Here is a 17,190-nt window from a genome sequence, read left to right as displayed (position 1 = left end):
CATTTATAATCCAAATAATGTATATATGTGGATAAGACTGTCGTTATTTCCCGTTACTATCGCAGTTTACTTTCATTTTTAGGACAGTTTACTTTCACTTTATTACCACATTCTCTTCATAATTACCATCATTACTACTTCCCCAATCTACGTCAACGCCAGTACTAAGCGCGCCACTCCCTTTAACACTGCCAACACTCCCAAAATAAACTTCCCCACCACCACCACCACCACCACCACCACCACCGCCGCCGCCGCCGCCGCCGCCGCCGCCACCACCACCACCACCACCAACACCATCACCACCACCGCCGTCGCTGCACCCACGCTTACAACTGGAAACAACACATTTCCTACCACCACCATCAACGAATACGTTCTCCATCATCACCATTATAGTCACCACCACCGCAAATCGCGAACACCACCACCAACAACAACACCATCCTCACCATCAGCACTTCCTGCCACCACTACCCCAAATACGTCGCCTGTACCTGCCATCGCTACTTTATTCTCTATCAGACAGAACAAATGCAACATTGTTCCTTCAGTTTAGTCTATGACCAGAACCTTTCAGTATATCCCTCTGAGTAAAACCACCACCATATGATTAACAGCCTTGTCCTACTCACCCTGCTACTCATTCAGCACTACACCAGGTCGCTCTCTGATATTTTTATCTATCTATCTACCTATCTATCTATCTATCTATCTATCTATCTATCTATCTATCTATCTATCTATCTATCTATCTATCTATCTATCTATCTATCAATCTATCTATCTATCTATCTATCTATCTATCTATCTATCTATCTATCTATCTATCTATCTATCTATCTATCTATCTATCTATCTATCTATCTATTTAGCTAGCTATCTATCTTATGTGGAACAGCGCCGTAATTCAAGGCTAAAACTCAAATTTCCAGTCAAATATCGATATAATAACTAGTAAACACCAAACATATTTCACATTAAATATTCCAACTATATCAATGACTAATATAATTGTTCTTTATTAATTTCGTTTAGTATTTTCATTAAATTTCTTTAAATATTTAGACATTTCTTACTAAAAAAAGAGTAACGGCACAAAAGAACGAAGGAATTACTGTTTTTAAATCAATAATTTTTAGTGATAATCACACTTTAGCATCTTATTCCAGAAAATTACTTGAAGTGGGTTGATATGTTACGAGGGACGGCTGAAAAGTGCACAGGTTGCTCAAGATACCCTCACGGAATGCGACCAAATGAGGTTTATTTTTCAACATAGTCTCCCAAGCGGTCCACACACTTCTTCCATCAGTGCCTCAGTGCTTGGATCCCATTGGTGAAGCTTTCATCCTGTTGCTTAAAAAGTCAACATAAGCTTAGGAGTGGCTGTGTAGTAAGTAGCTTGCTTACGAACCACATGGTTCCGTGTTCAGTCCCACTACGTGGCACCTTGGGCAAATGTCTTCTACTATAGCCTCGGGCCGACCAAAGCCTTGTGAGAGGATTTAGTAGACGGAAATTGAAAGAAGCCCGTCGTATATATGTATATATATGTATGTATGTATGTATGTATGTATGTATGTATGTATGTATGTATGTATGTATGTGTGTGTATGTTTGTGTGTCTGTATTTGTCCCCCAACGTCGCTTGACAACTGATGCTGGTGTGTTTACGTCCCCGTAACTTAGCGGTTCGGCAAAAGAGACCGATAGAATATGTACTAGGCTTACAAAGAATAAGTCCTGGGGTCGATTTGCTCGACTAAAGGTGGTGCTCCAGCATGGCTGCAGTCAAGTGACTGAAACAAATAAAAGAGTATCAGATATCACATAACTGCCTCAGCAAGATGGTATAGTACGCTCCATTGATGCTGTGTCCCTTTTGAAGATAGTCAATAAGCACAATGTATTTTGCATCCTCCCAAAAATGAGGCCGTCACTTTCCTCGCAGATGAAACAACCTCAGCCTTCTTTGGTGCTAGTGAGGGGGAATGTTTCCTTGCATCTATGAATAAAATTCCCTCACAGATTTTAAATAAAATCTAAAATATGTTTTTAGACTTTTTATTGAATACGAATTAGTCACATTATACAAAATATGTATAATTTTATATATAATCACAAAGTGAGAAACTTGACACTGCTTCTTAGCTACAAGATCTTGACTGCGTGGTTGAATGCCAGAGTGTGCACAACGTAAGTCCCTTTCAACGTTCAGCCTGTTTCTGTACTTGATATTTACAGTAACGAGTGTGGAAGATGCAGCTTCACAAAGATACGTGGGTCCAAACATAGCTAAAATCCAAAGAGTCTGATGTGAGATCAGAGGGTAAACAGGAAGGTACTTGATCCGGAACATTTCAAGATCCAGTTCTTTAAAGTCTTCCTTAGCTGGGGAGTTGAACTTCAGCTCAAGAAACTCCTCTTGCACTTCATCCAAAACATCAGTCACTTCACAATGAAATGGGTTCCTGAAGAATTTCCAAGCTTCACGCTTTTCCTCTATATCTGGGAAGCATCTGATGAATTCTGTTTTCAAGTCAGTTAGATGAGTGATTATTTGTTTCTTTAAGGTTCGAATGGTGTCGTGGTGCGTGAGAATGTTGATGTTTTTCCCTTGTAGTTTAAGGTTGAGAGCATTCAACGCTTCGAAGATGTCCACCGGGTAAGCTAGAAATAGCTGAAAGCCTTCAGACTGGAACTTGTCATGGAGATCTGCTTTCTGCTGCAAATCAAGAAATATTGTTACATCTCGTAGTTCATAAAGCCGTCCAAGCATGTTCCCCTCTGATAGCCATTGTACGTTCGTGTGAAAAAGCAATGCTTCGTATTCAGATTCAAACAACAGTTTGAAAAGACGAATGTTTAAGGTTCCACATTTAGCAAAGTTGACAACCTTGATAGCCACGTTCAGGACGTTTCTCATTTCAGTAGGTACGGTTCTGGATGCTAAGGCTTCACGATGAAACAACAGATGGATTTTTTCTTTCACCCTAGTAATGAATCCAGACTGCAGACCAAGCATGGTTGGAGCCCCATCAATGCACACCCCTCTAAGCGAATGCTACGAAAGTTAGTTTTTCCGGAAAGGAGTTTGATACATCACGAAAAATAGCTGCTGCTGTTGTATAACTATCCATAGAGTAAAAGAACATCTCCTCTTTTACATATTTGCCTGACGCAAAACGAGCATATACCAGTAGTTGAGAACACTGAGCAATGTCAGTCGTTTCGTCACACTGGATGGCAAAAACAGGAGAATATCTTACCTGGTCGAGAATTTGATCTTTGATGTCTTGAGACAAGTCGTCGGTCCTTCTATTGACTGTATCGTTTGATAGTGAAATCTGGGAAAGCTTGTTTGCACTATCTTTCTATAGAACAAGTTCTGCTGCACGGAGTACACTTGGTTTTATGAGAGAATCTCCGATGTTATGACTCTTCTTGCTCTTTACAATCAACATGGCGATCTCATAGGAAGCCTCAACAACCATTGAAGTTTTAAACAAACATTTAATATAAAAAATTTTGGTTTTATTGCTTTTGAAACTTTATTAAATTGAGCAATAGTAGAACCTATTACATATTTTTTGTTTTATTTCCTATTTTTAAATTTATCATATTTTCCTTCTTGCTAAAATTTTAAAATAGTTTTCAATTTTTAAAAATTAAGTTAATATTTCTTAGTATGTTACTATAATTATTTAATAATGTTTCAGCATGTCTCTTGATTTTTAAGAATCACATTATTTCATATATGTGAAAACTGTGGATCAAACTAGTTTATAATCTACCAACCTGAGACTTGTAACGAAAAAAATTACAAAATAAAGGCAAATGTTAAAGTTACAATTCAGAATTAGTGAGGGTTTTGAGGGATGTGAAGTGGGGTCAATAAGAACAGAGAAAAAGCAAGCTAGTAGAATGATAAGATAGTAGAATAAGAAAACTGAAGGTATAAGGTGATATTTTTGCATTTTTTCATAAATTTCTCATTATTTGACTATGCTCTCGTTAAGAGATTAACAAATATAATTAGATAAATTCCTGCTTTTCCTCAACGGCTTGCCCCCCCCCCCCCGAAGTTATCGACGTCCCTCCCCCCAAGGTTAAGAACTATTACTTTATAGTGTTCACAGAGCTTCGAGCAGCAACCATGAGGTTGGCATTTTGATACCCAGCGCGAATCATCATGATACAGGTAACTCTTTTCCAATATTTTGATGACTTTCAGTCCTTCATGCCAGCTAACTTTTTCTCAACTACAACTTTAAGTTTTGTGCCCTCTGGCGCCGTTGACTTTTCACCCATGCATCAAGCAGTTTTTGAAAAATGGAGACATAAAAAAACTCGTCAAATTTAGCTCGAACACCCTGTATTTGCAAACCTGCATACCGACAGCTTGGGACTTTAGCCACTTCGTTTCCAAACTATGGCAACAGAGAGATTTGGCAGCTCTCCAAGTCACTTAGTAGTCCCTTCCACAGATAACATTATCCACCTGTTGATCAGGAAGGACATTGAAAAGAGCCTAAATTAGGGATCGGCAAACGTCTTATAATCATTAATCCCTCCATGGAATTGTTGAAAACGTATCTCCCTATCATGTAAATTTTAACATAATATTAAAAAGTATAATTAATAAAAGATTTTTTGAATACAACAACTCCTTCGTTCTTTGTGTCATTACTACTTACTAAGAAGAAATATTATAGAAATTTAATTAAAATACTTATCGAAATTGATAAAGAACAAACTCAGAATATTTAATATAAAATATGTGTTCGCTGAATATTAGTTATTGCATCAATATTTGGCTGAAAATAAGTGAGTTTTGGCTTTTCCAGATTTAGTCCGCCAATAATATAGCTCAAAATTGCTTAACGGAGTTTATCGACCTCTCGGATAACCAGTGATTTCCAGGGATCAATACTGACCTCTTTGCCGACCCCTGATTTAGTACATTGCTTGCCTATTTCTACAACAGATCAGTAACTCCAACTCTGACGATTGGTCTCCCTTTGCTCTTTTTGGAGGGTGCTTTGGTAACATCCGAGTAATTTTTCTACTTTCTAACAACTTGCTGCATTCGGACACGCGAGTACTTCCTGCATATATATATATATATATACAGAGCAACCTTGGTTCTCGAACGTCTCACATATCGAACAAACCGGCTTTTGAACAGAAAATTCAAGATGAAAATGCCTCGGTTATCGAACGAAATTTCGGTACTCGAACAACGTTGTCGAACCGAGTTAACCCGAATGGTATCATTTCTGAGTCGACCGCCCTGTTGTATACATTCATGCGTTGTGCCATGCTTTTCTTTTCACTTTTATCGTACTGAGCCTTTTTTTTCTTTTCATTAGCCCTTAGTCATGGCTCCAAAGAAAGCTAGCAGTGATACCGGTAAAGGAAAAAGAAAAGTTGAGAGAAAAACAATTGCGGTGAAGAAAGAAATCATCGCAAAACACAAAAAATGGCGTTCGTGTGTTAGATCTCGCTGGGCAGTACGGCCTGCCTAAATCGACAATATCTACTATTCTAAAAAAATAGGGAAGTGATAACAGCAGTTGATGTTGCAAAAGGAGTGACTGTTATTAATAAACAAAGACCAAAGGTACTCGAAGAAGTGGAAAAGTTATTGCTTATTTTTATAAATGAGAAACAGTTAGCAGGTGACAGTATCAGTAAAGCATTTATTTGTGAGAAAGCATTAGAAATTTATAATGCTCTTGCCCTGGTACAAATGCTGAAAGAGACACTTTTGAATTCAAAGCTTGCAGAGGCTAGTTCGAGAAATTTAAGAAGAGTTTGAGTTTACTCAGGTCAAATACACAGTGTAATTAGGCATGAAGAGGCGGCGAGTTCAAACAAGGAAGCGGCTGAGAAATTTGATTGAGTTTAGTGACTTGAGAAAGGAAGGAGGTTATCTCCCCCAACAAGTGTTTAACGGGGGTGAAACAGGATTATTTTGGAAACGTATGCCAAATAGGACCTATATTACTAAGGAGGAAGAAGCATTGCCAGGGCATAAGTCAATGAAAGATAGACTCACTCTTTTGCTATGCGGTAATGCAAGTGGCGATTTCAAGGTCAAGCCATTGCTTGTTTACCATTCCGATAATCCGAGAGTTTTCAAAAGAAAGACTGTTATGAAGTGTAAATTGCCTGTTTTGTGGCGGGCTAATACGAAAGCTTGGGTAACCAGACAATTTTTTATTGAGTGGATTCATGAAGTTTTTGCCCCGAGTGTTAAAAAATATCTGTAAGAAAAAACTTGCCACTAAAATGTATTCTCGTCTTAGACAGCGCTCCCGCTCCTCCTCCAGGTTTGGAGGATGACTTAGTTGAAGAGTTTGATTTTACTCAGGTCAAATACCTGCCACCTAACACAACTCCTCAAAATACAACCAATAGACCAACAGGTCATTGCAAATTTTAAGAAACTTTACACAAAAGCCCTGCTTCGAAAGTATTTTCAGGTCGCTAATAACACCCAATTAATCCTCAGAAAATTTTGGAAAAATCATTTCAATATCCTGAATTGTGTTAATCTTATTGATAATGCATGGAACCAAGTGAGTCTCAGAACCATGAATTCAGCATGGTCAGACTGTCTACCAGAACGAGACTATGAGGGGTTTGAGACAGCTACAAGTACTGCTGCTGTCGAGGAAATTGCTATTGTTGATGATATTGTCTCTATGGGGAAAGCTATGGGCATGGATGTTGAGAATGAAGATACTGAAGAGCTGATGGAAGACAACCGTACTGAGCTTACCACCGAAGAGCTCGTACACCTTCAAAATGAACAGCAAAAGACTGGCTGAGGAAATGACTTCTGAGGAGAAGGAAGGGAGGGTGTCCCAAGTTCTTTAATCAAAGACATTTGTGCTAAACGGGGTGATATGCAAAGTTTTGTGGGAAAATATCACTCTGCTACAGTGGTAGTAAATAGAGCAGTAAACTTTTTCAATGATAATGTCAAGTTTCATTTTAGGAACATTTTACAACGCAGGCAAAAACAACTAACATTGGACAGGTTTTTACTGAAAGAAAAAAGAAAAAACACAGAGAAAGATTTACTGGACCAAAGAGACAGAGAAGGGAAGAAACCTTCGGAAGACAGTTACCGGAAGTTTTTATGGAAGAGGACTCACCTTCTAAGAAATAACACACTTTTGTGTGTTATTTACAGTTTGAATAAACGTTTTTATACTAAAATATATAGTGTAAGCATATAAATAAGCATCCATCCGGTGCTTGGAAACGAATTAATCCCTTTTACATTAATTGTAATGGGAAAAATGATTTGGTTCTCGAACAATTCCGTTTTCGAACACACTTTCAGAACAAATTATGGTCGAGAACCGAGGACGCTCTGTATACATGTGTGTGTGTGTGTGTGTGTGTTGTGTGTGTGTGTGTGTGTGTGTGTGTGAGTGAGTGATGGGATTGCTCCCTCCGCTTGACAACCGGTGTTGGTTTGCTTACATCTCCAAAACTTAGAGGTATGACAAAAAAGAGCCTAAGAGTAAGTGTCAGATTTAAAAACTAAATACTGGGGTCGATTTATTCGACTAGACCCTTTAAGGCTGTGCTCCGACAACTAAAATATAAGATACGAAAGCAAAAAGACCGGAAATGATGACAGCAAAGCCAGAAAGATATGAAAATGATAAACGGGAAGTGTTGACAGCAGAATGCGTGAGAAATTGAAGTTACTGAACAATAGAATTTATTTATTACCTCTCTCTAACATGAAAAATGCGAACATTTGCACTAGAATTATATTTTTCATTTGTTCAACGTATTTTTCCACATGTGGAGACAGGATGTGTACATCATTCATCCCATTCTGTTGTCCACTTCTTTTTTTACTTTGCCAACATAGATTCAATAATCTATGTATGGGATCTTTTCCTTTTGAACGGCACTTTGCAACATAATTTCTAGGTAACTAAAAAGTTTTAAACTTCGTATACTGGTAGAATGTGTTTATAAAACATCATTTTCTCTTGGCTTTATTGAGAAAATTCTATAGTTTGTAAGATCCTATGTATGTAATAGTGTATACAATGTACGAAATGCAGCGAAAAGACTGACAAGTTCTTCAGTAAGTTCCTACGCCACATCTGACATATTAAGCCCAAATATCGGAAATCAAACCCGTAACTTGTATGTGTCCATTTTCGATGCATGTTCATTTACCATCTCGAATGATAATGCTTCCAAAGCTTGACTGCTTGATATTCGTTGACCCTGCATTAGGTTTATCCATCCTTTTGATGTGCATTTTATTTTTTTTTTTTTTTTCGTTTCTTTTGTTGCTGGGTCTCTTGTAACCTCTTTTATCAAGTCTGCATAGCGGGGCGAGCTGATTTCAGGTTTGGTCGCCTGTGACTCGACAGTTCAACAAGACTATATGTTGTCAATGGCATTTGTGAGCAATCTGAGAAAGAGTACAATGTGTGTCTGTGTTCGTGTGTATCTGTGTGTGTGCATCTGTGTGTGTATGTAGTGCGTGCGTGCGTTCGTGTCTGAGAAAGAGTAAGAGAGAGAGAGAGTTAAAACCTAATATTGTTAGAATCCGCGATTAAATCTCACTTTAAGTTGCAAGTGTGTTTATGTAACGATATATATTTTACTAGCAGTATCGCCCGGCGTTGCTCGGGTTTGTAAGGGAAATAACTATATAAGCATTTTTAGAGAGTTATAGCCAAAAAATAGCAAAAAAATGATGGTAATTTTTTTAAAAAATCGTTGACTCATCGCACACATTTTTAGAGAGTTACTTCCCTTATATAATAGCGAAAAAAATGCATTAAAATGGAAAAAAATGATGGTAATTTTTTTAAAATCGTAGACGCGCGCTAATACCCAGAAGGGCTCGATATGAATCACGACTATAAGATACCCGGTTTTGGTTAAACTGCACCGCAAAATGTGGGAGTAGTTAGGAATCTAAATCGTAGGAGACAGACACACAACTTGACTTTTATATATAAAGACTAGCAGTATCGCCCGGCGTTGCTCGGGTTTGTAAGGGAAATAACTATATAAGCATTTTTAGTGAGTTATAACAAAAAAATAGCAAAAAAATGCATTAAAAATGGAATAAAAAATGATGGTAATTTTGGTGTCTTCAAGCCATGAAGTCGTTGTTCTAAAAGAACGCTGGTCTCCTTGACAATGCTTTACGACGTTGATTTCCTTACACTCCCTTCCCCACAGCTTCACGAGGGAGGGAAGAAGGGGGAGAAGCAACACAGGTGCAGGTGTGACCATGGACGCCAACTCCGCCGCCATCGACACACGAAAAAATATGCGTTAAAATGGAAAAAAATGAGGTTAAATTATTTTTAAAATCGTAGACTCATCGTAGACGCGCGCTAATAGCCAGACGGGCTCGATATGAATCACGACTATAAGATACCCGAATTTGGTTAAACTGCACCGCAAAATGTGGGAGTAGTTAGGAATCTAAATCGTAGGAGACAGACACTCACACAACTACAGTTTTATATATATAGATTTTCCATTTTCCTCTCTGTTACTGTCGTCCTTTATAGATTTTCAATTTAAATTCTTTTACATTTTGACGACCTAAATTAGATTTGACTCGTTCATTTTTTTAAAGGCTTGTATCAATGTTGTCCTGCGTATCTCTACAGACATCGCATATGTTAGACATTTATAACATTTCAATTGGTTTAATACGTAACTTCCAGCCATGACGGATCTTTTCGGTTTGAACGGTAGTTTTTTCTAGCGGTGTCATATGAAATTGTCATCCATAATTATGACCCTAGAATCGATCTATTGTATTTCAATCTCTTTTAGGGTTATGGTTAGTAAGGGTTAGGGTTAGGGGTGGGGGAAGGGTATCTTTTTTTTCATCACAAATGTAGATAAACCCAATCTGTTTCTTAAACGAGGGACATATTCATACGGCACAGAATGCTTTTTAACTCAATAGATGTCACTGATTGGTTGAAATTGCAGAAATTGAAGAAAAAAAAACAAAAAATATCTTACAAACTAAAGAATTTTCTCAATAAAGCCAAGAGAAAAAGATATTTTATAAACACATTCTACCAGTATACGAAGTTTAAAATTTTTTAGTTACCTAGAAATTTTGTTAAAAACTGCCGTTCAAACCGAAAAGATCCGCCATGACAAATTCAGTGTCATCACTTTCCCCCTTTTTTTTGGTGGTGATGGTGATGATGAGTACGATGATGTAATGATAACTCCTTCTACTATTGACACAAAGCCTGAAATTTTGAAGCTGGGGGTGGGGTGGGTCTTAGTCACTTACATCGATGCCCCAGTGCTAAGCAGGTACTTATTTAATATTTAATCGAACCCGAAAGAATGAAAGGCATAATCGACCTCGGCAGAATTTGAACATAGAACGTAATGTGTCGGACAAAGTGCCTCTAAACATATTGTCCGGTGTGCTAACGGTTCAGTCACAACTCGCCGCCTTTGACGATGCAGTGATAATGGTAGTGATGTGGTAGTCTTGATGATGATGAGGAGGATCTTTTCAGTTTGAACGGCAGTTTTTTCTAGCGGTGTCATATGAAATTGTCACCCATAATTATAACCCTAGTATAGATCTATTGCATTTCAATCTGTTTTAGGGTTAGGGTTAGTTAGGGTTAGGGGTGGGGGGAAGGGTATCTTTTTTTTCTTCAGAAATGTAAATAAACCCAATCTGTTTCTTAAACGAGGGACGTATTCATATGGCACAGGATGTTTTCACCTCAATAGACGTCATTGATTGGTTGAAATTGCAGAAATTGAAGAAAAACAACAACAAATATCTTACAAACCATAGAATTTTCTCAATAAAGCCAAGAGAAAAAGATATTTTATAAACACATTCTACCAGTATACGAAGTTTAAAAGTGTTTAGTTACGTGGAAATTATTTAAAAAAACTGCCGTTCAAACCGAAAAGATCCGATGATGATTGTGATGATGATGAGGGTGATGCAATGATAATGATGATTGTGATGATGATGACAATGGTGGGGTGTAGGGTTGGTGGTGGTGATGATAGTGATGATGATTGTTATTTTCCTAACGTTAAAATCCTCAGTCTAGTTTCCACTGCAGTTTTGTCAACCAGTTTCTAAAGAGAAACAATGTAATTATTTTAGTCTCTAGTATTGATGAAAAATTTGCTAAAAAATATAATGTTGTATCCTGTATGTTGGAAATTTATATGGTCGTCTGCGCCCGAGGAGAGCGGTTTATTTCAAATTGATGTAATGTTTTCATCGATCGATTAAATGGAGTCACTTGAAACGGCCGTAATGCACTGATACCTGGACATCCTTGTTACTTATTTGCTTTCTATTCACCAAACTTCGAGCTGCGCGGACCATACCAGACTGATTTGGTGCCTCAAATTAAGTGCCTAATTCAACTGAATCTTAATAATTTATGTGTATGTATGTATGTATGTATGTATGTGTGTGTGTGTGTGTGTGTGTGTGTGTGTGTAAAATGGGCTTCTTTCAGTTTCCATCTACCAAATCCACTCACAAGGCTTTGGTCGGCCCGAGGCTCCAGTAGAACAGTAGAAGAAACTTGCCCAAGGTGCCACACAGTGGGATTGAACACGGTACCAGAACTATGTGGTCGTCACACAGTCACACGGAGTGAGTAACTCTTAAGGATTTAAAACCAGATCCGATTGCTTCACTGTCTGTTATAAAGTTGTTATTTGTCATTAATGGTGTTCATTAATATTTTTATAATCAAAATATACATGCTTGTGTATCACTAGCTTTCTAAATGTAAACTTGGAGAGGTACAAACATATACACATCCGCACATACATATATACACACAGAAAGAAAGAAAGATAGATAGATAGATGATAGATAGATAGATAGATAGATAGATAGATAGATAGATAGATAGATAGATAGATAGATAGATAGATAGATGATAGAGAGATAGATATGCATGAAAATACATTTTCTATCTATTTTCATATATATATATATATATATATATATATACAGACATGTAATATTTTGTATGTATATGTGTGCGTGTGTGTGTATGCATATTATGCGTGCATGAAAATAGAAAATGCATTTTCATGCATATATATATATATATATATAATATATATATGTGTGTGTGTGTGTGTGTTGTGTGTGTGTGTGTGTGTGTGTGTAAAATGGGCTTCTTTCAGTTTCCATCTACCAAATCCACTCACAAGGCTTTGGTCGGCCCGAGGCTCCAGTAGAACAGTAGAAGAAACTTGCCCAAGGTGCCACACAGTGGGATTGAACACGGTACCAGAACTATGTGGTCGTCACACAGTCACACGGAGTGAGTGACTCTTAAGGATTTAAAACCAGATCCGATTGCTTCACTGTCTGTTATAAAGTTATTTGTCATTAATGGTGTTCATTAATATTTTTATAATCAAAATACACATGCTTGTGTATCACTAGCTTTCTAAATGTAAACTTGGAGAGGTACAAACATATACACATCCGCACATACATATATACACACAGAAAGAAAGAAAGATAGATAGATAGATAGATAGATAGATAGATAGATAGATAGATAGATAGATAGATAGATGATAGATTGATAGAGAGATAGATATGCATGAAAATACATTTTCTATCTATTTTCATATATATATATATATATACAGACATGTAATATTTTGTATGTATATATGTGTGCGTGTGTGTGTATGCATATTATGCGTGCATGAAAATAGATAGAAAATGTATTTTCATGCATATATATATATATATATATATATATATATATGTGTGTGTGTGTGTGTGTGTGTGTGTGTGTGTGTATACACACACACATATATATATACACTTGACACACACGCACAAACACGTTTGTCCGTCCTGGCTATGGAGTGTTACCGGTATTCAGCTGTATGTGTGTGTGTACATACATGGAAGGAAATAGTGAGGAAAGAAGAGAGGTGGGGGCGTTGTGTGTATGTTTACGAGTGTTTATAGGTTCGTGTGAGTGTGCGTATTTCTATGTGCGTGAGTATCTAAGTGTATGTATTTGTGTAACTGTGTCTGGATGTGGGATGGCGTTGGGGTGACGTAAAAGTTGCGGCTTTCTGATTTGGTGCTTCATAAGACTTCTCCTACCACCACCACCGCCACCACCACCTCCACCTTCACCTCCACTTTGTACCGTGTTAGCTGCTGCTTGTAAGGTGGACAGTGGACTCGTCCACTCTGTAAAAGTGACAGTAATCGTAGTCAATGAAACATTTTAAAGTGGTTTCTCCCCTCTAACTGAACAATTTATTACTGCCAAAATCGACACACTGACACACACACACACAAAAGGCAGATAGGTAGAGGAGGAGAAAATGGCTGAGCCGAAAGGTAAACCCTCCTCACGGAACATCGATTTGCAGGTGTTAACTAAAGTCATCTTCATACTGACCAGTCTAGCATGCTTTATCGATGGCCAGGTATTGCAACCACCGTATTTAAACTTAGCCGAAAGAAAGACCGTCTGGGCGTCATCCACATGTGGAGTTGACGGCAACGTTCCTGAAATGTATTGTCGTCTGACAGGAGTCACTCCAATTACCCACGACAATTTGGTAATTCAACCCCATATCGAAATCCAGGCTGGACAATTTTGTGAATACTGTGATTCGACCAGTAAAGGAGAGTCACACCCGGCTGATTATGCCGTCGATGGAACCGAAAATTGGTGGCAAAGTCCACCGTTGTCCAGGGGTATTGAATACAATAAGGTTAACTTCACAGTGGAACTGGGTCAGGTGAGACAAATTTTCTTTTTTACCGTTCAGTAATTTTACTGTTTGTGCTTGTGTGCGCGCACGTATCGGTGTGTCTGTTTCTGTCCACTTGTATATCTGGATGTATATATATATATATATATATATATATTACGTTCTTGTCCCATTTTGTATTTTTATATATATTTTTATACATACATATATACATAGTTCTGTGACTATGCATATGTAGGTAGATCTCTATGTAGCGGTCTGAGTGTGTGTATGCTCATATGTATCTAGTTGTGCATGTGTGTCTAAGACTGTGTGTCTGTATGTAGTTCTCTTAACTGTATGGTTGTGTATGTAGTTATATCCGTGCGATTATATGCATATGCGGGTTTGTATGTGTATGTGTACGTATGTGTGTGTTTGTATGTGTGTGTGTCTGTATATATTTATATCTGTTACTAGATGCAGATGTATGTATATACTCTTACTCTTACTTGTTTCAGTCATTTGACTGCGGCTATGCTGGAGCACCACCTTTAGTCGGGCAAATCGACCCCGGGACTTATTTTTTGTAAGCCCAGTACTTATTCTATCGGTCTCTTTTTTTGCCGAACCGCTAATATATATATATATGTATTTATAGCTGTAGAGAGTTGTGTGAGTCTATGTAGTTGTATGTCTGTATACAGGTGTGTTTCCGTAAGCCTTTGGAGTTACGTCTCACTCATGCCGATCTTTCGTTACAAGAACAATATATATATATATATAATATATAGGTGATCTTTATATATATGTATGTGTGTGTAAATGTGGTGTCAGTACATATTTGTTGTGCGTTTGTGTACTTGCCACAGCGTACGTAGATGTCTTTTGTGTGTGTGTGTGTGTGCATCTCCGTTATTATATCAGTATATGTAACAAAGTGTACATATTTCAGTGTATCTTCTCTCAATCTATCTGTGCTTCTTTCTTTGCTTGTATATAATATATATATATATGTGTGTGTGTGTGTGTGTGTATGTATATATAAGTATTCTTTTATTCCTTTAGTTGTTTCAGTCAGTTGACTGTGGCCATGCTGGAACACCGCTTTTTAGTCGAAGAAATCGACACCTGGAATTATTCTTTGTAAGCCTGGTGCTTATTGTATCGGTCTTTTCTGCCGAACCGCTAAGTTACGGGGACATAAACCAACATCGGTTGTCAAGTGATGGCGGGGTGGGGGACAAACACATATAAATACGCATATAAATACATACATACATGCGTGGTAAGAAGCTTTCTTCCCAACCACATGGTTCCGCGTTCAGTCCCACTGCGTGGAATCTTGGGCAAGTGTCTTCTACTATAGTCTCGGGCCGACCAAAGCCTTATGAGTGGATTTGGTTGATGGAAAATGTAAGAAGCCCATCAAATATATGTATTTGTGTGTCTGTGTTTGTCCCCCACCCCACTATCGTTTTGACAAACGATGTTGGTGTGTTTACGTCCCTGTAACTTCACAGTTCAGCAAAACAGTCCAATAGAATAAATACTAGGCTTACTTAGAATAAGTTCTGGAGTCAATTTGTTCGACTAAAGGCAGTGCTCCAGCATGGCTGCAGTCAAATGACTGAAACACATAAAAGAATACACACACAAACACACACACACACACACACATATATGTATATATACATGTGCATGTGTGTGTGTGTGTGTGTGTGTGTGTGTGTGTGTGTGTATAAAGGCATATCTGGAAAACTTCAAGAAGGGGCACATTTGTGTAAGTATGCCATACATATATACATACATACAGTCAGCTATGAATTGTGAAGCACCCACTTAAACTACGTGTTGAAATTCTGAAATATCTCTAAAAATTCTAATGCATTGTGTTCTCTTGTTTATAAAAGATACTACATAATGGTAATAAAGTCACAGCTTCCCTCATTGGGTCTCGGAGTATATTATTTATGATACACACTGCCAAGAGTCTATGAAAACTTCTCAGGTGTGCTGTCTTGTCTTAAAATATACCATAAAATAGTAATTAAGTCAGTTTAATTAAGCCTAGCTGCCACTTATGGGAAACGAGAAGTTATTTGTAAAATTTAGGTATTCAACAAATTAAGCATGTGTGTGTGTATAATTATATATATTATATATATATATATATATATATATATATATATTATATATATATTATATATATATAGTGTGTGTGTGTGTGTTTGGGTGGTTGGTAAGGCTTCAACAAGTAGAATAGAACTTAATCATCTAAGAAGAGTAAAGATATATATATATATATATATATATATATATATATAAATCGATTGTCTGCGGATATATAGATGTGTATGAATGTGTGTATACATGTATGTATATATATATATATATATATATATGTGTGTGTGTGTGTGGTGTGTGTGTGTGTGTGTGTGTGTGTAAATGTGTAAATGTGTGTATGTATATATATTGGTAAAAACGTTAAGATAACAAAAGAAAGAAAGAGACCTCAATATTATGTAAATAGAGGAAATTGATCTGTAAAATAATATGTGACAATTATTCAATAGCCAAGATAAAGCTCTGAGTTTCGGATGCCGAGGTGGAAATCCACAACACCATATCCGGTTAATCTGGCCATAAGAGATGGCCAGATAACCTTGGGCCAACCAAAGCCTTGTGAGTAGATTTGGTAGACGGAAACTGTCGTATATATATATATGTGTGTGTATGTTTATGTGTGTCCCCCTCAACATCACTTGACAAACGATGCTGGTGTGTTTATGTCTCTGCAACTTAGCAGTTCAGCAAAAGAAACCGATGGAATAAGTACTAGGCTTACAAAGAATAAGTCCTGGGATCGATTTGCTTGACTAAAGGCAGTGCTCCAGCATGGCCACAGTCAAAATGACTGAAACAAGTAAAAGAATAAAAGAATACATGTATATATGCATATATACATATATAATTATAAAGATATAATTATAGGTTAGGGCTACTGGAAATTACCAGTGCCAACACTACTAATAGGTGTCACATGCCTACAGTCCACGCTACAATTTGCTCTCTATATACAACCACAGGTATGAACACGAGGTAATAAGCAATTTTCTGCAATTTGCTTTTGATCTCAACTACGGTGTTAAAACAGTGACCTTTGAGCTGCATTTTCATCTTGACAAACAGGTGGGAGTCCGCAGGTGTTAAATCTGGTGCGGATATCGGAAAAAAAACCCCAAAACAAAACAATGATCGTACTCTTGATTGAGCTATGGCTCCGCCGTTCCTTTTCAAGCACCGATGTTATTTGAAACATTGCATATGACCCATTGCCTCGTCATCATGAGCTTGCCGAAACATGTTGAATGTCTCTATAGCAGATTTCCCATGTTCAACGCAAAATTT

General features: G+C 37.5%; 2 protein-coding genes across 2 annotated transcripts in view; one reads left to right on the top strand and one right to left on the bottom strand.

The window, feature by feature from the left end:
* Positions 1 to 888: 888 nt before the first annotated feature.
* LOC115216170 (protein FAM200A-like) lies at positions 889 to 3,028 on the bottom strand. The gene is made up of 2 exons (XM_029785368.1): positions 2,246 to 3,028; positions 889 to 954 (listed from the first exon to the last, which is right to left on the bottom strand). The coding sequence occupies exons 1-2, from the start codon at positions 3,026 to 3,028 to the stop codon at positions 889 to 891; spliced, it is 849 nt and encodes a 282-aa protein (XP_029641228.1).
* A 10,122-nt stretch (positions 3,029 to 13,150) lies between these two features.
* Positions 13,151 to 17,190, top strand: part of LOC115216169 (laminin subunit alpha-like) — a 140,633-nt gene continuing 136,593 nt past the window's right edge. The window contains 1 exon segment of the mRNA XM_036506943.1: positions 13,151 to 13,827. Within this exon segment, the coding sequence (XP_036362836.1) occupies positions 13,405 to 13,827 (423 nt within the window). The 5' untranslated portion in view covers positions 13,151 to 13,404.

The sequence above is a fragment of the Octopus sinensis genome, linkage group LG10 (genome assembly GCF_006345805.1).
Source record: "Octopus sinensis linkage group LG10, ASM634580v1, whole genome shotgun sequence".
NCBI classification, from domain to species: Eukaryota; Metazoa; Mollusca; class Cephalopoda; order Octopoda; family Octopodidae; genus Octopus; species Octopus sinensis.
The sequence above is the reverse complement of the archived record's forward strand: the minus strand, read 5'-3'. Positions and strand labels throughout refer to the sequence as shown.